The sequence below is a fragment of the Anastrepha obliqua genome, chromosome 3, assembly GCF_027943255.1.
Source record: "Anastrepha obliqua isolate idAnaObli1 chromosome 3, idAnaObli1_1.0, whole genome shotgun sequence".
Taxonomy (NCBI): Eukaryota; Metazoa; Arthropoda; class Insecta; order Diptera; family Tephritidae; genus Anastrepha; species Anastrepha obliqua.
Genome location: NC_072894.1, coordinates 142,628,789 through 142,653,127, shown reverse-complemented (window position 1 = coordinate 142,653,127; position 24,339 = coordinate 142,628,789). Strand labels below are relative to the sequence as shown.

At 37.1% G+C, this 24,339-nt stretch overlaps 1 protein-coding gene and 2 pseudogenes across 2 annotated transcripts in view; all 3 read right to left on the bottom strand.

Moving 5' to 3' along the window:
• LOC129243127 (carboxypeptidase N subunit 2-like) overlaps positions 1–22,159 on the bottom strand; it is a 78,771-nt gene extending 56,612 nt beyond the window's left edge. The window contains exons 1-2 of one of the 2 annotated variants that reach the window (XM_054880278.1): positions 22,045–22,159; positions 21,653–21,957 (exon numbers count right to left, since the gene is read on the bottom strand). In XM_054880278.1, the coding sequence (XP_054736253.1) occupies positions 21,653–21,957; positions 22,045–22,158 (419 nt within the window). In that variant the 5' untranslated portion in view covers position 22,159. Of the gene's footprint in view, positions 1–21,652 lie in introns of both variants that reach the window. The other variant, XM_054880277.1, reaches the window with a different exon arrangement.
• Positions 4,645–4,809, bottom strand: LOC129243291 (U2 spliceosomal RNA; annotated as a pseudogene).
• LOC129243234 (U2 spliceosomal RNA) lies at positions 5,406–5,592 on the bottom strand (annotated as a pseudogene).
• Positions 22,160–24,339: the final 2,180 nt, after the last annotated feature.

Here is a 24,339-nt window from a genome sequence, read left to right as displayed (position 1 = left end):
TTAGAAAGCGTACGTTGCTTTTACAAAATGAGTTCTGCATATGGCAAATTATTTGGAGCAGGGCTCCTATGTACACACACTTTGGTCCAAAAATGTCACGTGCAATATGGATGGAATTTAAGTATGCTCTGCCCAATCCATAAGAAGGGTGATCACTCAATCTGTGCCAATTATCGCGGGATTAGTCTTCTAAATATCGCCTATAAGGTTTTAGCGAGCGTATTGTGTGAAAGACTGAAGCCCACCATCAACCAACTGATTGGAAATTATCAGTATGGATTTAGGTCTGGAAAGTCCACAATCGATCGGATATTCACAATACGCTAAGTCTTGGAAGAAGCCCATGAAAGGATAATCGATATACACCGACTATACCGCCATCAGAATTGGGAAGGGCCTCTCCAAGCCGTTTCATACTAAATGAGATCTCAGACAGGGTGACTCGCTGTCGTGTGACTTCTTTAACCTAACAACCTCGAGGTTGTAAAAGACTTCGTTTATTTAAGAACCAGCAACTATAACAATGTAAGTCTGGAAATTCAACGTAGAATATCTCTTGCCAACAAGTGCTACTTTGAACTAAGTGGGCAACTGAGTAGTAAAGTCCTCTCTCGACGAACAAAACTAACACTCTACCATGCTCTAATCATGCCCGTCCTCACGTATGGCGCAGAGGACGATGACAATATCCGATGAAGCGTCACTTGGAGTGTTTGAGAGAAAGATTCTGCGGAAGATTTGTGGACCTTTGCACGTCGGCAACGACGAATATCACAGGCGATGGAACGATGAGCTGTATAAGCTTTACGACGACATAGACTTAGCGCAGCGAAGAAAGAGTTCTGCGTATGGCAGCGGTTACGCTGGTTGGGTCATGTCATCCGAATGGATACAAACGCTCCGGCTCTGAAAGTATTCGATGCGGTACCAGCTGGTGGTAGCAGAAGAAGAGAAAGGCCTCCTCTGCGTTGAAAAGATCAGGTGGAGAAGAACTTGGATTCACTGGTATCGGTTAGTACGAGAAAGAGAGGAAATCGCGTAAGCGGTTATCGCGCTTCTTAAGAAGAAGAGGAAGCATGCACCGAAGTTAAAGGCGTTGGCGACTTTTCCGGACGAGACGAAAGAAATACCTCTCTAAAGCAAGATCAGAAGATCTCTAATTCTAATCAAATGTTATATTCGCAGATGAATCTTCCTTTTGGGCGAATAATGGTACACGTCTCTGTTGGTGTATTGCTGATAAATGACAACGAATTGTTAAGCATACAGATAAGATGTATGTGTATTCGAATGCAGCTTGCTGTATAAAATTTACCAAAAAGCGTAATTATTCTCAGCTGCGAATATGTTTGGAAGAACTAGCCAACCTTGGATTTTACAAGAAGACAACGATCCCAAGTATCACGCTTCTATTAGACAGACTCTGGATATGACAATTCGCTGTGTCGTGAGGTAGGTCATGGTTGTTTCAGTACATATACATAATGTAAGAATAAATTAATTAAAGACGCGGTTGGGCTCTTGCTCAATTGTCATATGAATACATATACAATATGGAAAATGTATACATAGTCCTGTCCTAAGTTCTGTTTCAAGTTAAGTCCGTTATAGATATGAAATTATAAGAGTTTTTTTAATGAAGCTAGTTTTATTTCATCCTGTAAATATTAAAGAAAAAAAGATTTAATTTTCGTTCGAAATGGTCACCATTTGCTTGTACACAAGCCTTCCAACAATTAGTTTATTCAGCTATTGCAGCACGTACGGTTTCCATAGATATTGACGTCGCTGCTCGAACCAAGGATTGTTTGCGACTCTCCAAATTTCTGTAAGGTTTTCGACAAGCCATTTTCTCCAATTCTGACCAAAAACTGTAGTCCCATCGATTCAGAGCTGGACTTCCAGATGGCCAGTCTTCTGTCTCTATGAACCCAGGAATATTGTTTTTTAGTCACTGTTGAGTGGTTTTTACCTTATAGGCTGGAACGGAATCTTGCTGGGAGATCCAACGCTCTCCATTGAAGAGAGTACTGCTCAAATGCTTCACCCCGCCTTCTGAGGCATCCTCTTGGTACACTTTGCACCAATTTTAACCCCTTTTTCGCAGAAATGAAGAGATGTAACGTATTTACAAGACACTCCCCACCAAACCATCATGGAGCTTGGATGGTGGCCACGCTGAACACTTGAAGTAACATTTTTTGTGTCTGTAGAAATTTTAGTAAAGATTTTGTCGTTTTGCTTATTAAAAACAATGAAAATTGAAAAGAATATTTACATGGCCGTTGACCACGTTGACCTTCCCAATTCTGATGATGCTGCTAGTAATGAGCAACGTCATCTTCCATAGCCGTATTAGTTTTGCGGGGAAACCAAAATCAGACATCGCGGCATATAGGTAACTCCTCTTCGTACTGTCGAATGCAGCTTTGAAGTCGACGAATCGTCGGTGTATATCGATTATCCTTTCATGGGCTTCTTCCAAGACTTAGCGTATTGTGAATATCCGATCGATTGTGGACTTTCCAGACCTAAATCCATACTGATAATTTCCAATCAGTTGGTTGATGATGGGCTTCAGTCTTTCACACAATACGCTCGCTAAAACCTTATAGGCGATATTTATAAGACTAATCCCGCGATAATTGGCACAGATTGAGTGATCACCCTTCTTATGGGTTGGGCAGAGCATACTTAAATTCCATCCATATTGCACGTGACATTTTTGGACCAAAGTGTGTGTACATAGGAGCCCTGCTCCAAATAATTTGCCATATGCAGAACTCATTTTGTAAAAGCAACGTACGCTTTCTAAATTTCTCACAAAACTAACAAATTGCAAATGCGTATTATGAAAAGGATACTCCTATTTATCAGGATCTAATTTTTTTTTAAATGAAACGCTTAGTTTGAATTCAGCCGGTTACGCTTCTATTAGACAGACTGGAATAAATACACAAATGATTGAATTCCTGCTTAATGGGCCCATCACAACGGGGCATTCATCACACATCAATGGTTTCTTGCGGGCTGATCTCATGTATATTTGTGGTGAACTATGGCTTCATGCATTGATTCATGAGAGACAACAGTATCAGACTACTCGTTACCCAGCTTTGCAATTGTTCTGAATGAAATTATCGGGTGTTGATTCAACTTTCGGCTCATCAAGCGTTCTGCACGTCCAGTAATTTTAGTTTTAAATCCACCTGCACCGTTTTGCTGTAATCTACCCTCTATTTCCGCTCGTTTTATAACATTATAAACTATCTGACGTGTTATCGAAAACATTTCAGACAATTCCCGAACACTTTTACCCAAGTGCTAATACAATATTATATTATAATTGCGTAATATTTTTTTTGCCAGGCGTTTTAAAAACACTGTATTTAAATTTGGAGTCCGAATAAAGCAAAAATTGTTCACGGAATGATAAAACGAAAGTATCAAAGTGATCACTGCAAAGCAGAGATAACGGAAAATCGAATGCAACGCATCTAAAGAAATTGAAAAAACAAAATGTAAAAACAGTTTATTGCCAGGTCGAAATAGTGTATTATTTGTTTTTGTTGGTTTAGTTGTTGGTTTTTTTTATTAATTCCCTTTAAATGCAGTGAGTAAATATGAATCAGTACAAAAAAAATACCAGTCTAACGGTTAGACTTGATAGAAGTGAAACCTTCCGTAAAACAAACTGAGAGAGAATAAGACGAAAGCAGCATTAGGAGCGGGATAATTATAGGTTCATTATAATATTGCTATAAAGTTCATATTTTATTTTCTTCATTTTATCATTATTCATCCTCAATGTTTTCAATTTCAACAAATCGCACCCTAAATACAAAAGGGTCACAACTCAAAATACCAAGATTTTCAGGAGAGACGAAAAACGTTTTATGTAAAATTTATTGTAATATTTAAAGAAAATATTGTTCCATCATGAAAATATACAACATTGAAGAAGGTTCTACTATATTTTTCTCAATTTTATTTTATGTTTGCGAAAATAAAACAAAATTTTGATTTATGACTCTTTAACTGAAATTTTTTCGATTAAGTAGTGATATTTTCTTAAGTTGTGCCTTTTTAACTGATAAAATGTTTTAATTTTATAAGTTCCCTAACCTAATTGAACTCACTTTTCACAACTAAAGAGGCACAATGCAAAATAATATACCACGAAATTTATCACTTTTTACAGTTATAGAGGCAGAACTCAAAATAAAACTCTTTATGTGTAATAAAAGTAATCAGCTGTTCTTGAGCCCATTAACGCAACTAAAAATAAACACTTGACATAAAAATAGACATAACTGTATTTTTCCAGTTAAAGAAGATAGTTATGTGAACGAAATATTTGCAGCAGTTAGAAATGTGTACTCTGAATTAATTTATGCAAAAAACTCAGTTTTGGAAAATTTTGAGTTGTGACCCTTTTGTATTTAGGGTGCGAAATGATACGAGTGGCTTATGATAGATAAAATATGATACAAATGCTTTGGTTTCGATGTTGTCAAAAAAAAATACCCAAACGGACCGAAGAAACAGACTTACAAATTTCTTCCATTTTCGTCCACTTGTATTCATATAAAAATTTATGCCTCTTCCCACCAAAGCTAAATGTATTAGTACATTTTTTCTTGTATTTATTCAAGGCTGAAATCCCGGCGGTGGCAGAGAAGGAGCAAGCCGCCCCTAAAACACTCCGCCCATTTCCAAAAATTAGTTTAACATTTGTTGTCCTCCGATGGAGGATCTATCAGATGTTAAGCTGATAACCACACTACCTAGTCAATACATTGTAAATAATAAACCTAATAAACCTTTTGAGAATTACACGCTCACAAAAAAAAAATTAATGTACGAAATATTTATACCGATTCACTTAAACTGACTTTCAGTATCTAAACCAAAAATAGAAAAGCCAAAAAACTGTTTTCAATAAATAATCAGAAATGTCCTACAATGCAAATTTCAAAAAAAAAAAAAAAAAAAATTTTATTTCTTGTGATTCGAACTAAGAATTTTGGATCGGAAGCTCACATTGCTAGCCGCTCGGCTATCGCGCCATACTGTCAGTGCTGGCCTAAAAGTTATTTAGTTCGTCGCTACGTTTATATGTTGTAATGCGTTTCACTTTTTCCCAAATCACTCCCAACGATTCTAAAGAAGTTTTCACTTCAAAAATTAATGTACGAAATATTTATACCGATTCACTTAAACTGACTTTCAGTATCTAAACCAAAAATAGAAAAGCCAAAAAACTGTTTTCAATAAATAATCAGAAATGTCCTACAATGTAAATTTCAAAAAAAAAAAATTCCATTTTCGTCTACATGTATTCACATAAAAATTTATGGCTCTTCCTACCAAAGCTAAATGTATTAGTATATTTTTTCTTGTATTTATTCAAAGCTGAAATCCCGGCGGTAATGCAATACCGGGTCAGCCCGTGGCAGAGAAGGAGCAAGCCGCCCCTAAAACACTCCGCCCATTTCCAAAAATTAGTTTAACATTTGTTGTCCTCCGATGGAGGATCTATCAGATGTTAAGCTGATAACCACACTACCTAGTCAATACATTTTAAATAATAAACCTAATAAACCCTTTTGAGAATTACACGCTCACAAAAATTATTTATATCAACATATAATATAACGCTTCGTAACTAAATAACTTTTAGGCCAACAACGACAGCATGGCGCGGTAGCCGAGCGACTAGCAATGTGAGCTTCCGATCCAAAATCCTCGGTTCGAATCACAAGAAAAAATAAAAGTTATTTTTATTTAGTTCGTCGCTACTTTTATATCAACATATAATATAACGCTTCGTAGCCAAGTAGGTCGCTTTTTTCGTTTCACTTTTCCTCAAATCACTCCCAACGATTCTAAAGAAGTTTTCACTTCAAAAAGTCAAAGATAAATAGAGAGTGAAATAAATAAATAAATAAAGTTTTAAGTCTCTAGCTTATTGGTAAGTTCCCTTCTTAAATCTCGGGTAAAGGAGAAAGGGAGTTGATAACAAAAGAGACAAAGATATACAAATATTTAATCCAAAGAATGGAACTCCAATCTTCCACTACAAGGAAGGTAACCAGCTCCGAAGAAGATCTGTGGATTATTTTAAAAGAGTCCCTGTGTGCTTATATATTATTCAAGTATCGCCATATTCTGTGGACACATCTGAGCACTTATTTTAAAATTTCTTTACTAAGTACATAAGTAATGTTAAGGATCTTTTCGTAAGTAAAACAAATAGTGGGAACATACAATATTATTTGATTATTTCCTTAATTAACCTTAACATTTTTGATTTTAAATTGGTTTTTTATATTTTTAATTAGATACTTTGTTTTATTAAATTTAAAAAAATTACGGACGAAATCTTGAGAAAAATGTACTACTTTATTATGTTGGCACCATGATAGTGATGATAAAGAATGGCATAATTATGTACAACTTTTGGTGTTTAAGTTTGTATTAGGTTTTAATACTAGGTTATTCAATAAGGTTTGCGGTTCGATAAGAAAAATATTGTACAATTTTATGGTTTGAAATACACTTTATTATTCAGTATAGTCTTCCTGAACCTCAATACTCCTGTTCCAACGAGATTCCTATTTATGAACACCATCCCTGAAGTGAGAATCTGGAAGGACTGCCCAATATGCTTCCATAGCTGTTATGCCGCCATCATTTCTTGAAAAGCGCTTTCCCTGCATAAATTTCAATTCACTACTTCGGACTAAGTAGGCAATTGAGAAGTAAAATCCTCTGTCGACGAACAACACTAAAACCCTACAAGGCTGTCATCATGCCCGTTCTAACGTATGGTTCATAAGCTTGGACAATGACAATAGCCGATGCGGAAGATTTATGTACTTTTGCACGTTGACGACGGCGAATATCGCAAGCGATGGAATAATGGGCTGTATAAGCTTTACGACGACATAAACGCAGCGAATAAAAATCCAGCGTCTTCGTTGGCTGTTTCATGTCATCCGAATGGATACAAACGCTCCGGCTGTAGAAGTATTAGATACGGTACCAGCTGGAATTAGATACGGTAACAGAGAAAGAGAAATACCTCCTCCGCGTTTAAAAGATCAGGTGGAGAAGGGCTTGGCTTCACTTGGTGTGTCCAAGTGGTACTGGTTAGCACGACAAAAAAAACGACTGGCTAGTTATGGTAAACCCGTCAAAAATCGCGTAAGCGGTTATCGTGCCAATCAAGAAGAAGAAGATATGTAAGTTATGAAATAGGAGAATATTATAATACATATATAGCTCATTTCATTTACTTCTTGCTTAATTGTTTAGTTTTTTATATTATAGGTATATGGTAACAAATATGCAAATTCGAAAAACTTTTAAATGTACGATATAAATGCGAATAATAATGAAATTGGTAAAGTTTTTTAGAAAAATGTTTTGATCTTAAAATTTTGTGTATCAGACTATATGTTTAATATTCTTACTTATTTTAGATAACCCTTTTGAAAAATATCTTTTATAATATTTGATATCCATATCGCACATTGAACTTTTTAGTCTTCTGGGTTCACAGTCGATATCTTCGGAACGCATATCCAACTAGTGTGCAGCTCAAAACACTTCTGGCTCCGCTTATATGAGGTCAATCCATAAGTTCGTGCGCATTTGACCCATAATTTCACTTTTGTACGATTTTTGCATACAAAAAATTATTCACGGACTATAACGGAATTATTTATATTTTCTTTGATATATTGTGCATTCAACAAGTGATTTTAATCGCGGATAGAAGCACGTGTTGTTAAAAAATAATGGAATAAATGGAATCTTCGAACGTGTATTAGAGGCATATTTTGTATTTTTTTTTTCATAAAAGTGGTAAAATTGCAACAACTGCTGCTGCAGAAATAAACACTGTTCACGGAGAGGATACCGTGAGTGTAAGGGCTGTAAGTGGTTTTCAAAATTCCGAAGAGGCAACTACGACGTGGAGGATTCCCCGCGCGCTGGTCGTCCTGAAGCCTTTAACTCCGACGCCTTGCTCGAACTCGTGGAAGGTGAGCCAAATTTGACAGTCAATATGATAGCTCAGAGATTAAATTCATCGCATGGAACACTTTACAGGCCCCTGGTTCAGTTGGGAAAGGTTTCAAAGCTGGGAAAATGGGTTCCGCTAGACTTTCCGTCGCCAACCTTCAGCAGAGAGTGAATGTGTGTTCTCAGCTGCTGCAACGGCTTGAAAATGAAAGTTTTTTGAACCGTATCGTTACTGGTGATGAAAAATGGGTCCTTTACAATAATCCTGTTCTCAAATACGAATGTTTAGATAAAAGTGAAACACCACAACTGACCCTAAGAGATGGCGTTCACCCCAAGAAGATTCTCCTGTCTATTTGGTGGGATATGGCCGGTATTGTTTATTATGAACTTCTGGAACCAAACCAGGCGATAACTGCTAATTATTATTCCAATCAGATATCAAACCTGAATGAGGCACTTAACAAAAATCGATCGTCTTTAGTGAATAGACGCAAAGTTTTGTTTCACCACGACAATGCAAGACCTCATACCGCAAGGCAAATAGTTATTAGGCAAGCTGAACGAGCTCGGATGGGAGCCAATGCCGCATCCACCATACTCTGCGGATATTGCACCTTGTGAATATCACCTTTTCCGTGGGCTGCAAACCCATATGAGTAACAAGAACTACTCCTCGAAAGAAGCTATAAAAAGGGATATCGAAGCGTATTTTGGCTCCAAGGACAACAAATTTTTGAGCAGGGAATTAAAAATTTGCCTAAACATTAGGAAGACATTGTAAATAATGAAGAAAAATATATTATTGATAAATAAATACTTTAAACATCTTTTTAATTAATTTTAAAACCACGAACTTACTTTAAAAAACGCATGAACTTATGGACTGACCTGATATATAGTGTTTCAATATACTGCAACGCAAATGTTCTCGAATCGACTGGCAGTTGTGGCAATACCGCGCGAATGAGATACTAAGCCGAAAGCAATAATTCGCCTTGACAGCAGATGGATAGACTCGCCAGAAGATATGCGTTGCCAAATCTAGAACTGACGATAGTCATTAACACATGTGTAGTATATAAGCAGCGGAGCGTACGCATGGAGTACTCAGTCTTAAGTTAAGCGAGTAAGCGTGTAATTGAAAAGTAATGCAATAAAGTGATTCGGTAAAGCAACCAAATTGTTTTAAATAATAAGTTTGTGACTTTTATTTAATAATCTAATGTCCGAACTCAAAGGAATTATTATGAGACGCTTTATTTGGATAATAACGTAACTACAGTATCGACAAAATGGCAAAGCTAAGTGAACTTAAGATTCAGCATCTTATGAAAGAGTTGGAACAGAGTGTAGTTAACATCTGGAAACAAGGTAGAGTAACAAGGACGGCTATACGAGACTATGAAGGTAGAGGGCGTTTTTTTTTTATGCGAAGGGGGAATCTTACATAGATACCGTCAACATAGACGGTATGCACGATTCATACTGATCGCGAAAGGTGCACCTCATTCGGGACCACGCACAGTCAGTATTACTATTAAACTGGATTTGCGAAATATTATAGTACACCTACGTACTAATCTCTAACTCCGACCTCTGTAGCTTTAGTTTGCACTGTGGTACCGGCGTTTAAGTATTGCTTTAAGTATTGGCTCTTCATATATGTTTGTGTCTCTGTCTACCCTTCATTACTTGTTTGTTTTCTTTGTTTACTGCGTTCCATTCTTCTTTCCGCAGTTCTTGTAACGCATTGAAAGGAGAAAAAGATATGTTCCGCGTTTTCACTACCGTTGCCGCAGGCATGTTTAGGCTTTTGGTTTTGTCGTAGACTCTACCTAGTTCAAAGGCCATTATATCTGGTGGCATGATACCCGACATGACACACACTGCTTCATACGACAGTGTCCCCAAAGCACAGGCAAATCTAAGGGCATTCAGTCTAAAAACTATTTCCGCCTTCTTCGCGTCTGTTTTTTGCATCAGGGGTTTCGCCCATATGGGTGCTGTATACATGAGTGTAGATTGGGTAACTTTAGCCAGGTGCGCTCTTCTACTCTGGGTGGGACCACCGATGTTGGCCGTAATCCTTGAAAGTGTCGCCGTCATCATGGCTGCCTTTCCGAAGGCAAATGATATAAATATTTGTATGATCGTTGTACATTCGTAAACGAATAAGCAATACAGAAGAAGAAGAAAAATTCTAATTTGTTTCTTAATTTCGTTTTTACCTTTACTCAGCCTCACTTTTGCGAATTTGAGATTCAATTATATTTGCATCACGTACCAATGCAGAAAATTGATCGAGTAGCAGCAAAATTAACTCATCAGTATCACAAAAACAAACACGTTATATGGTGTAATAATTTGAAGATGTTTAATAGCTTTTCGAATGAAATCAAATTTTACTTTCACTTAGCGTAAGAGCTCTACACAAAAATTTCGTGCAGTACGTTTCCTATTATCATCGGAGTGCTTAATATTTTTGAGCCCAAGAGCCTTTAATATTGCCCACAATTCCCTTCATTCGCTTTGTATATACAGGGGGGGCCATGTAAAATTTGCTTTTTGAATCGACTATAAAAAAAAAACTAATCAATATTTTTTCAAACTTTTTTTTTTTGTTTTGAGGATTGAACATTGTCATTTATGAATGCAAAATAATATCGTTCAAATGACTGCCACGTCTGGCCTTACAGTAGGCCATTCGATCAAACCAATTTTTAAGCACATTTTCGATTGTTTGGGCTCCAATTTCATGAATGGCAACTTCGATTTCGTGTTTTAAAGCATCAATCGTCTCTGGATGGTTCGCATAGCATTTGTCCTTAACGGCTCCCCACAAAAAATAGTCCAACGGGCTTAAATCACAGCTCCGAGGCGGCCAATTAATATCGGAATTTCGGCTGATTATTCGGTTTTCAAAAACGGTAGCCAAAAGTTCGAGTGTAACTTTGGCAGTGTCACAAGTTGCACCGTCCTGTTGAAACCAAATGTCGTCCATGTCAACCTCTTCAATTTTTGGAAACAACTCGTTGAGCATGTCACGGTAACGCTCGCCATTTACTGTAACCGCGGCTCCTCGCTCATTTTCGAAAAAAAGGCCCGATGATGCCGCCTGACCAAAAACCGCACCAAACAGTGACTTGTTGTGGATGCATTTGCTTCTCTACAGTAACGTGTGGATTTTCTGAGCCTCAAATCCGACAATTTTGCTTATTGACGTAGCCACCGAGGTGAAAATCAGAAAATAAGAAGAAGACTCACCACTTTGGAAATAGGTTTTCAATATTTCCCAATTTTGTTCAAGTGTAAAGCGTCCCATTTCGTAAATGTCAAACCTTCAAGTAAATTATGAACACATTTAACATGTAATTTGTGTTACCATTCTCAAAAAAATAGGTGGTTCAAAAAGCAAACGCTATATGGCCCACCCTGTATGTAATTAGTAATGATAATTTGGAAGTTAACTTCCAAAACTGAATAGAGATATGGAAGACGCAAAATTAAAAGAGTCGGAATTAAATAGAAAAAATTGACACACACTACATAGTACCTTTTCTGACGATTGATACTTGAGCACGAACACGTACTAGTACGGGTTAGAGTAACAGCATGGTTTCTTTGTGTCGCTTTTAGAGAAAGAAGTATAGTAGTAGGCTGGTTAACACATCTTTAGCTATTCTTTGTACAAAATTAATTGAAACAGAGCATATGCAAGTTTCGCTGGTTATCTCTTCATCGAGGAAAATGCTGCGAACGCTACAACATTATAAGTTTTATGATTGCTATTTTCATTTTTTTTAATGCAAGAATGACTGTATATATGTATACATAAGTAGGTAGTTAAGTAGAAGTGACAGTTGGTCTCTAGACCAACTCACTGCCGATCTCTTGTGATACTACAGAAGCAGTTCATCTGCTACTCCTCGCTAAACCATTTTGTTTTAAGTGCTTACCCATTGATCTGGCTGACACTTATATCCCTAAGGTCATCAGTATCATTTAGGGAGAGAAAATGTCTAACGGACTCTTTCTCCTCATTCTTGTAACTTCTGCAATTGTGGAAATGAGGTACGTTCAATCTTTGAGCATGGCGACCTATGGGACAGTGGTGACTAATGTGATTAATGCAACTAGCATAGAAACATTTTTGCTGGACCGATTAAGTAGTGCCTTTGTGTCTCATTTTGGCTCTTATTGGCTGAAGTGACAAGTAGCATTTCATAGGTTGTAAAGGGGTTTACCGACAATTTCCATATCAAGAGGGAGGCGAGTGGTAGTGTCCTCTCTCCCTAATTTGTCTGCCTTACAATTCCCTTGCATATCACTATGAGATTAAGAGACGTTCGGCATTTGCGAGCCATCATTGTGACAACCCCACTTCGAGATTTAATCGCCGTTTGACTATCGGAGTAAATAAAGATTTCTCTAAAGGTAGTCAGATTTCTGCCTAACCAGATAGTTATTTCATGAATCGTTAGAATTTCGGAATGAAATATGCGACAGTGATAATGAAGGCGAGCCGAAACGCATACTTTTGACTTCTTACAGTAGACACCAAACCAACTTTATAGTCAAGCTTTGAGCCATCAGTAAAGAACCGTAGGCAGTTGTTCCCACCGGGTATTTTGTCAACCCACTCACCTCTAGCTGGAATTCAATAACTAAATAACCTGTTAAAGTATGGTTCGTTCCATCAGTAGTCAATAGGGTTGTTTGACCCCAGACCGCGGATGAGTCTGAAACGGTCATATACAGCCAGTGAGCGTTCCTCGGAGAAAGACCCCACCTGCGTCCTATTGCTTTTTTGCATTATAATAGAGCTACAGTGGCTTTATTTACTCTTTACTCTTTCCTCTATATTCATGTTCCAATTTAGTTTCTTGTCTGGAATTACCCTAAATATTTGGCGTCATCTCCTTTTTCTAGCCTTACATCATTTAGTGTTGACTTCACCAAGTGCGGAAGATCCGCTATTGGGGGCAAATCTGGACAGCTTATAAAAGCGGCCGAATATAAGATCGCTTAGAGTTCAAATATATTTCCAACTATGTCGTCTGCATAAGCTATTACTTTACAACCGTGACCATCGAGCATCAAAGGCATATGGTTGACGGCCAGGGTTCATAGAAGAGGAGAAAGAACACCTCCTTGGGATATTTTCTCTGGAGAGATATTATTAAATGCAACTTCAATGTCTAGGAAGGCTGCTAGAGTGGGTTCTTTAACCGAGAAAGATTTCTCAATAGCACCCACAAGTGAGTGCAGGGCAGTATTGGTTGGAAGTGTTGAGAAGTTACCATTGTTCAAGCAATCTTTTATGTGAAGATCGATAAACGTTCCACAGCTTTTACAATAGAAGGAACGATGACAAGCTGATTGGTCTGAAGTCCTTCATGGACATGCGAAATCTTCCCTGCACGTTGGATTTTCTCTACTTATCGGAAATATATTACATCCTGAAGCAACTTTTAAAAACGACTAGAGGCCCCAATATTGCCAGATGCAGCATTCGTTAAAGCGATACCGTCAGTACCAGGGGATTTATAAGGTCTGAAATTATTAGCGGCCTATTGAATCTTGATTTCAGAGACGATTTCGTCAAAGTTTCTATTATAATGTTCGTTGTTGTACCCCTCGTTATGATATAATGCTGGGGTGGCAGATCCATTATGGATGCCCGAACTGTCACAGAATTGAGTATCCAATAGGAAATACAGAGATTTCCTACTAGACAAGTTCCATGTACCGTCTGGCCTTTTTACAAAACCTGGGAACGTGGATGTCGAGGACAATACTTCCCTGAGCCCAGAAATTTCCGTGCACCCATCAACTGAGCTACAAAAATCCAAGCAAATGCTTTAAACTTCACACCAAAGCGCACGCGAAATTTTCCCGTCACAGAATTCGAAGGTGGCAGAACAATTAAAAAAAAACAAAAATTACAAACAAAAACGCAAACACTCAAACCAATTCGCGCCTCTAGCTGATACGCGGATCACTCAGATTGTGATAGTGGGACAAATCAACTTTAACGCAGAAAAATGCTACAGCCAAACCACTCCCCATATGCATTCAAAATGTTGAAAATATCAACAATCTTACCAAAGCAGTAATTGCATCAACCATGCAAAATATGAAATGAAGGTTTTAAGAAACAACGAAATAAAAATACAAGCCATAGATTCAGTGAGTTATACATCAATAATAAAATTATTAAAAGGGAAGTCAACGCAATACTACACTTTCAAGCCAAAGGAACAAAGGGGGTTTAAGGTAATTCTGCGTAATATGCACCACTCAACTGATGTAAAAGAAATAACTCAAGAGCTTAGCGAACATGGCCACGAAGTAGTTTATATCCAAAAAATCATGCAATCACGAACTAAAAAGCCTCTTCCAATGTTTTCTATCGAACTTAAACCAGACCCAAACAACAAAAATATATATTTTTAACATCCCTGTTACATTGTAAAATAAGCTTTGAACCACCTCACAAAAAAAAAAGAAAAAAAATTATAGCACAATGTAAAAACTGTTGCTCCAAAATATCAATATGCGTTAAATACGCAGGAGAACACAAAACCAGCGAATGTAAGTTAGAAATAGACAGCATTAAAATTAAATGCGCTCTTTACGGAGAAAATCATACCGCAAACTATAAAGGATGCATGGTATACAAGTCCTTAAAAATCAAGCGACTCCCAGCACTAAAACCAAAAAGCACAACATTAAATGCCGATGAGCTTCCAAGGCAAGCACTAAAAGAAAACAGCCAAATCCTCACTTGCAAATGGTAACACTAAATAAGACATTTGCACAGGTAGTAGCTACGAAAACAGACTCTCCGCCGACAAATAACGAACTCAACGAAATTAAAGAAATGATGAAGCAACTAATATCCCAAATGTCAAACATGATGACTATTATCACCCTGCTTGTTTCGAAAATATATAGACAAAATAAATAATCTGAAACTAGCTCTATGGAATGCAAATGGCCTTGGTCAGCATGTCTTGGAGCTTAAAACGTTCCTAGTTGAAAATAGAATAGACAGAAATACACTTTACGGAAGAGCGCTACATACAAATTCCAGACTACAATATATTTTTCACCAATCATCCGGACAAAAAGTCACATGGGGGATCAGCTATAATATTACGAAAAGCTGTCAAATGTGTTTAATGACATCCAAGCTACAACTGTCCAAATTGAAGCTGCATATTGTCCACCGAAACACAACAACTCGACGACTTAATACTTCGACTATCTCACAACTCTCGGCAGCAGGTTTATTTATGAAGGTGACTATAACGCAAAAAACACAGCATGGGGATCAAGGCTGACAAACACCAAAGGAAAAAATCTTATGGATGAAATACAAAAAAGTAAAAGCGGCTCTATAAGTACAGGTGATCCCTACCTACTGGCCTACCGATATGAATAAAAAGCCAGATCTTTTCGACTAGTTTATGTACAAAGGTGTATATAGAAATCACCTCACAATTAAACCTAACTTCGATTTGTCATCAGATCATTCACCAATAATTTTATGGTATCAAGCAGCTCTTGAGTCCCAAGTACATTTCTCAAAATTATACAATAAAAACACAGACTAGGAAATTTTCCGGGAAACTATTAAAAGCGCAATTGACTGCAATGTACCACTTAAACTAAAGAGCAAATCGACGGCGCTATTGTGTTTCTCACCGATGCAATCATTCACGCAATAACCTTAGCAACACACAACCAAAAGAAAATATATTCCGGACTATATTACAGAAGATAAAACTTAAAAGAAAACTAAGAAACAATTGCCAACAACAAGACATCCAGACGACAAAACAATCTTAAACCAAATGACTAAACATATTAAACAGATGTTAAAGGAATTTGAAAATAAAAAGCTACAATCTTATCTGGCAAGTTTAAACCTTACAAAAACTGATAAATTCTCACTATGGTAAGCGACGAAGAACATTAACAAAACAACACTTCACCAGCACGCAATTCTTACCGAAAATAATACGTGGGCTGAAACACAGAAAAGCTTGCACACTTGCGAAACACTTCAAAAATACCTTCTACGTCATTAAATATGATACAAAAGCCAAATATTTAGGCAAAATAATTGATACAAAACTGACCTGGAAGGAACATATACTTCAAAAGAGAAATTAAGTTGAAAACAGATTCAGACAACTCTACTGGCTACTACGAAACGACTCACGTCTTTCACTTGGTAATAAATTGTTAATCTACAAAAATTCTTTTAATTCCGATCTGGAAATATGGCATCGCACTATGGGGAACAGCAAGCAAGTCAAACCTTAAAATAATGCAAAATTCCTAAATACATAAAATAATAAAATACAGATACTTCATCACTAAAATAAATATCAACCTGCTCTACGTTTTATGCCTTATAATTCCTATGTGTATTTATCCGTCCTATGTCATATAATTCTTATATGCATTCTCCCTCTTATGCTGGAAAAAGAAATGTACTTTAAATAATTATTTAATGTTACGCTTATATTTCCATAATTGTTATAAAAATTACTTAGTGTCGAAAGTTGACAGTTATATTACATCTGTAAATTGGAAAAAAGAAACAAACATTTTTTTTTAGATTCTGAGGTTATCTTTATGATGTTTGCAATTGTCTACCAGACAAGTGGCTTAAGCCCGGGTAAATAATCTGTTTTTCCTAAGCATGTTTAGTTCTTCCGACCACCAAGGTGGTTTTTTTCCCCTCTGCTCTTGATTAAGGGGTAGGCTGCACCAAGCACCAAGCCACCTTATATAGTTTGGCGGATCTTTCGTCGTCATAGGCGACTAATTTGATCCAGCCTTGATACCAGCCCGCGCCGCGACAAGAAGGAGGAGTTCCAGGATGTTCGTCTAGTATGAAGGTAACGTTGGCGAAAGCAACCTCAATCCACCTCCACTGATCCGTACGAACACCACAGTCCTGCTTCGCCCTTTCCACGATAGCTAACATCATGCCGCTACCCTTAACCACAGTGCTTAGCGACCTTTTAGCCGCATGTTGCTCCTCAGAGGACCTATGCCGTTTAACCACTAACCCCCCGATGTTTGCCTAGAGGTGCTGAGCCCATCATAATCGATGGACTTTGCCCAAGCTAATGAGGCCTTATCCTTTTTGGAAAATCTGTGTAAAATGCGACCGGCTGACCGCTTCGTTATGAATTCCAGCTCAGAAGGACGCAAGTGTTTGGCAAAGTTCATCCCCGGTCTCTGTGGTAGCGGCAGTATTCGTAGTAAACCTATTAAGACTAGACGGAAATAGTCAAGCCTAACGCTTTTGACTGCTGAGAAGGGGCAAGGGCAGGTCCTATCACAGCCTTAGTAGTGCCACAGCTCAAAGATTGAACATTGGCAGAAGCTGAATTGGAGGAGTGGCCTCCTTTCGCGTTTTTAAGAGATCCAGAGTTTGTTTTTTCCTCCGATTCCATGTTTTGGTCCCACGAGTGTGACGCAAGCGAAAGTCCACTTGCACAGAGGCTCCTGTGTGCAAGTAAGGCTGAATAATAGAGAAGGTCGACAGGTATTCTGAATACTGTGTTTGCGACTGGGCTATTTGAAGGGCTGGGCCCCCAGACAACTTACTCAAGCCTTCGGAAGAAAGAGAAGGGTAAAGGAGAAACTAGGATAGGAACGGATGTGAGCGTAGACTCTTAGCTTCAGGACTCCTTTGGGTGGGAACCGACAGTCTTTGCCCTTATGAAGCCCCCGCACGATACCGTCGAGTGTAGTCTTCACAGTATATATATACATATATAATATAAAGAATTCGAAAAAATTAAAACTATATACTTCTCTGTGATTTTTTAAACTTACGATTCTGTTATACGTTTATCCACTAATTAAATCATTTTAGATTTATGGAGATTGTTGGGAGCAGTAGTCTAATTTATAACATTGTACTATTTTTTACTCGTTGCATCTGGTCACTCTAATTCTTGTACTTGTACTTGCATTATATTAATACACATTAATATACATTCTCATATACATATTGTATATTATACATAAGCTGTGCTAAGCAAACATCTCGAGACTTGAATTTCGACATCAGCTGGGACCGGTGAACTTTAGTAATGATAAAAAGAATAACAAACGCACGAACCCGTAAATTCTAAATCGGAAAATAAATTATAAAGTTGTATGAAAATAAAAGTGTTGCTAATTTATTTTAAAACTAATAGCTGCCAAAAAAGCTTGGTGGCCGAACAGAGATTTAACTGAATAACTAAATTTGGCGCAAAAATTCAGCGCCCGGCACAATTCCACCACGAAATGTACCCGACAACAATGTGTTAAAGGTAGTGAAAATTGTGAAAGGGATATACTATAAAACTCTAACGAAAGCCTTGAAAAATGGAATGCGAAAAAAAGTAGACCATAAACAACAACCGTAAGCTTGCACAATAGCACCTTGAATGAATTAATTAGGGAACATCAAATCACAAAGACCACCTTTTGTAAGAAAAAACAGATGGCGGTTGTGACGTAATGAGTACCATACATTTTTGCTTTTGGTTGTGTTTTGGTCAAGGTTGACGAAAAATTATTGAATATACTCAGCTAAATTAATAAAGCATGTTTTAATATACACATAGTAGAAAAAGTCTGCGTTCATCTATGCAAATATTCTTTGCATTAGAAAAAGTTCAAAACAATAAATATTTCAGAAATTTTTTTTAATGAGTTTTATTTAGTTCACTTAAACGTAACTATCACACATATTTCGCTCCCAATAACAAAATCAAATTTAAAATGAGATCACATAAAATTAAAAAGGCCATTCAAACTAAACGGAAAAAGTTTGCGTTCACTTCAATAATAATAAAATAAAAGGCTTAAGATCATAGAAATGTTTTAAAATTAATAGCTAGTTGGATATCCACGCCTTTTTATGACTTCTAGAAGGCGTCTTTTCATTGATCCAACTAGTTTGGCTGTTATTTCTGGACTTATGGCTTCCTATTCCTCTTTAAGCGCGTTCTTAAGCATTTCCTTGCTAGTTATTGTACGCTCTCGTATTTTTTTTCTAGAACGTCCCATAAGTGCTCTATGGGGTTAAGGTGAGGTGATTGTGGGGGTGTGCGAAGTTGTTTTGGAACATTATACAACAACCACAACCTAACAATCTCTGCTGTGTGTTTCGGGTCGTTGTCCTGTTGGGAAACAAATCTTTCACCGAGTCCCAGTTTGATTGCACTTTCTCTCGAATTCGTTTTTAAAATATCGAGATAATCATGTCTGTTCATTATCGACTCAATAAACTGTATATTTCCAACGCCCGAACTAGCCATGCACCCCCATATCATGGCACCTCCTCCCCCATGCTTTACCGTAGGTACCAAATTTTGCTTTCCAAGTGCCGTTCCGTTTTTCCTCCAAATAATTTTACGACCTTTTATCCCGAAAATGCAAAACTTGCTCTCATCTGAAAAAATCACACTATTCCAAAACTCAGGTGGCTTGTTTACGTATTCCTTGGCGAAAGCCATCCGCTTAAGTCGATTTACTCGCGATATGAAGGGTTTTTTTCGGGCCACTCTGCCGTGAAATCCGATTCTTTTTAGAATTTCTCTTACTGTATCTGGATGTACTTTCTTTTGGTATTTTACTTCTATGTCTTTTGAAATTTGGCTTGCTGTTAGTCGTGGATTAGACTTCACAAGAATAGTTATGTTGCGTTCTTCTCTTTCCGTCAGTGTTTTTGGACGCCCAGAACGAGGCTTAGACTCCAAACAATTCGTTTGCTTGAAGTTGCTTATCACTCTTTGGATCGAGGAGTATTGCCTCCCAACAATTTTCGCGATCTCCCGATAGCTCTTACTATTTTGCCACAAACTTACAATGATTTTCCTTTCACCAATATCTATTTCTCTTCGCCTTTGGTCCATAGTAACAAAAAATGTATTTCTAATATCAATTTTTCCCTCTTTAGATTTGCTCTGAACCCCGTCAACTACATGAATGATTTAAAATTAAATTTAAGGTAATTGCCATGCAAATAATCGTCACTATTCGAAATGAACGCACACTTTTTCTGCTCAGCCTATTTAAGTAACTGTACTACAATCCCGTTATCTGAACACGACGCAGCTCAAACTCCAAAAAATTTTGTTCATACCCTCTACGAATAATTTTCTTTGAAATAAGTCAAAAGAAATAACTGAGAGTTTTAAGATAAACACGTTAAATTATTTTAATACTTTATAACAGTGGGTGAACGCAGACTTTTTCTACCATGTGTATGTTATTCCTTGTTTTCCCCTCATAATTTAATTGGTATCACAACCGCTTAAGCGATTTTGATTAAGTTTAGTAAAGCGCGTGGGTTTTTTCTTTCTCGTGCTAACAGATACGCCAAGTGAAGCCAAGTCCCTCTCCTTCTGATCTTTCCAACACAGAATAGTTTTTTTTGCTTCTTCTGCTACCACCAGCTGATACCGCATAGATTTTTTCAGAACCGGAGCGTTTGTATCCATTCGGACAACATGACTTAGCCAACGATGCCGCTGGATCTGTACACGCTGCACTATGTCTATGCCGCAGTAAAGATCATACAGTTCATTGTTCCATCGCCTATTATGCTCGCCGTCGACAACGCAAAAATCTTCCGCAGAAATCTTCTTCCTCCAGGGGATATTGTCATCCTCCAGGGTTCTGGGCCATACAGTAAGTCGGGCCTGATGATAGCGTATTAAGTGTCAGTTTTGTTCGTCGAGAGAGAACTGTACTACTCAAGACTAAGTAGGCCGTCTAAAGTAGCATTTGTTGGCAAGAGAGTTTCCTCGTTGGATTTCAAGGTTGATATTATTTTCGGTGTTAATGCTACTTTCTAAATAAAGTTTCTTACAACTTCAAATTCATAAGCGTCGACAGTAGCATGGATGCCACTACACGAGTGCGCCGACTGTTTGTTTGATGACACAAGATACTTCGTCTAGCCTTCGGTCACCACCAGATCCATTAGCTTCTTGTTCCAGCTTGGAAAAGGCAGTATTCTACACTTCATCGAACAGTCACTCGTCGATTTTCCAATACGTATTTTTACGATTTTTCGTGTTGCTGTTTTTTGACGTTCTTGACGTGCAAGGCTTCTACGACCACGTCTAAATTGAGCAACCCGTCTTTCTACAGTACTACAATAATTGATGGCGAAAGGCCTTATACACTTTCAAAAATTTCCTTTGCTTTTAAACCTTCCAAAAATTAAAATTCAATTAGAGCACGATACTTGATTTTTTCCATTAATGGCTTGCAAACAAAGAATGAAATGACAGATTGAAATGAAATTTCACATATGTTTATATGAAGAGTGTACCACAAAAAAATTTTATATAGGAGCAATGCCGTCTCTTACCGAATCTCAAAACTTATTGAATAACATTGTATATATGCCCGCGGCTAGCAAAATTCAATTGATAAAAAATGCTGAACCTGGGGAAATTCAAAATCTCTAAAATAAATGTAAATAAGTAATAAGTACAACCCAGACTTTCAGAAAAACTTGGCTTGTTCTACTTATACAGTGTAATCAGTCGATTTTTAAATGCGTTAAGATGTGTCCACTTACATAGATTCCATGTTCATAGGCATTACTTGTGCTACCGGCAATGTTATAAAATTTGTATTCCAGCACGTAAAACTTTTGGTTTCGGGACAACAACGACACACTCCTGAGGTGCATTGATTCCACTCTTGTTGACTAGCTGACGCCAAACGCCACACAGGCTGTTCTATAGATCTCAGTCGATTCTCAATTTGACGAACTCGTTTTACCAAAGACTCTTCAAGTGGTAAATTTAAAACAAATGGTGAACTAGTTTTTTCTTCCTTTTCGTGGCCATTATCTTCGATTGCTTTGACTCCTGCTACAAGCTGAGAAACATATTTGAGAACATCGCATGCATTTAGTTTACAATAATTGTTATTTTGATGCATTATGAACTCGTTTTCACTGTATACCATTCCTTTGAGAATCAATTGATCTGATGAAATATATTTTATTTTTAAAAGTACGATCAATGAAGGAATAAAAATTTGGAACATGTGTAGAATTTTTAAGCCACGAAGCTCCATACTCGCCGTCTATTCGCAAATTAATATCTGAGAATTATCTATTTTACGAATTAAACACGTATACCTACATACATATGTAGATAAATCTCTTTTAGTAATTACGACTAATTGAATGTAGCCAATTAAGTGCTTTGTCCAATATGACATACACTGAAAAATACATATACTTAAGATTTTTGTCTTAAACAAATGATATTAAAGATTGATTTTATACCTTCTTGTTATGATAGTATCTAAGCTTGGAGCTTATGAGTTTTCTCTTAAAAAATTGTACGAGCAGAGTGAACTAAATTATAACCATACTAGGTGGTATACATTTTTAACTATTGAAAAGTGACAAACTTAAAACTATGATGAAACAATTGATAACACAAATGGCCACCATGATGAACATTGTAACCATACTGGTATCGAAGCTAGATGGTCGCACTAAGTAAAATAAAAATAGCAATTTGGAACGCAAACGGACTTACGCGCCACGAACTAGAACTCAAGACTTTTATTCTAGACAAAGCAATTGATATTATGCTAATATCCGAGACTCATACAACTCATAAAACTTTTGTAAATATACCCAATTACAACATACACTACACAAATCACCCAGATAACAAGGCTCACGGAGGAACTGCAATAATCATCAAAAAAACAATTAAATACCACGAACTTGATGGTTATAGAAAAAATAACATACAAGCAACGACAGTTTCAATAAATAGCTCAAATGGACCAATAACAATATCAGCAGTATACTGTCCGCCAAAATTCAATAACACAAAAGATCAATACCTGGAATATTTAAACGGACTAGGAAGTCGATATATCGCTGGAGGTGACTACAATGCAAAAAATTCTCTTTGGTGATCAAGGTTAACAACTTCGAAAGGCCGAAAATTACTAGACGCTATAAGAGAAAACAATGCACACGTCATAAGCACCGGAGAGCCGACGTACTGGCCTACAGATATCAGAAAACAACCAGATTTAATTGATTTATGTATTGTTAAAAATATTCCACAATCCCATATCACCATTAAGTCATGTTTGGAGCTATCATCGGATCATTCCCCACTTCTAATGACAATTCTTGGATCTCTGCACCAACAAACTTTTAGAGGACTATATAATAATAAAACAGACTGGAATTATTTCCGACAAAGTGTGGAAGCACAATTGACTATAAATATTTCATTGAAAACGGAAAACGAGATTGACTCAGCAATAGCTTTTTTCAACGATTCCATCATTAAAGCCCTCACCCTTTCGACACCAAATATAAAAATTCAACAAAAAGAGTCTATTCCAATACATATCAAACAAAAAATTCAACAAAAAAGGAAACTCCGTAAAAAGTGGCAAATTACTAAACATCCCGAAGATAAGGCAAAACTTAACAAATCAACAACCGAATTAAAAACATTATTAAAACAACACCAGGATTAAAAAGCTTGAGAATTACATACATAACTTGGGGGGCCACGGCAGTTAACAATTATTCCCTATGGAAAGCAACTAAAAACTTAGTCAAAGCAGTTCCACATAAACCTCCCATCAAAACACATCACGGAACTTGGGCAAAGACCAATAAAGAGAAGGCAAACACACTAGCTGAACACTTTAAAACAATATTCTCAAACGAAAAAGACAACCAGCACATTGAACAAAATGTAAATACGAGTCACCCAGAAAAGAGAATGAAAATGACAACCTCAGCAGAAATCAGATATAATTTGAAAAATCTGAACAGTAAAAAAGCACCGGGCTTCGATCTAATAAATGGTAAAATACTAAAAGAACTACCTGATGTAGCAATTACATATATACGACAAATATTCAACAGCATATTAAGGACACAATGCTTCCCACGCCTCTGGAAAGTTGCACAAATAACGGCAATCCCCAAACCAGGTAAAAGTGCATCAGAAATGACATCATATCGCCCTATCAGTCTCTTGCCCATTCTTTCAAAAGTGTTTGAAAAAATACTCTTTGCCAGATTAGACAAAATTCTGATAGAAAAAAATATAATACCAAGCCATCAATTTGGATTTAGACGACAGCATTCAACTGTGCAACAAGTCCACAGAGTTATAAACAAAATATTAAATGATATGGAAAATAAAAGGTTCTGCATAGCTGTCTACCTGGATATTGCAAAAGCTTTTGACAGGGTTTGGCATA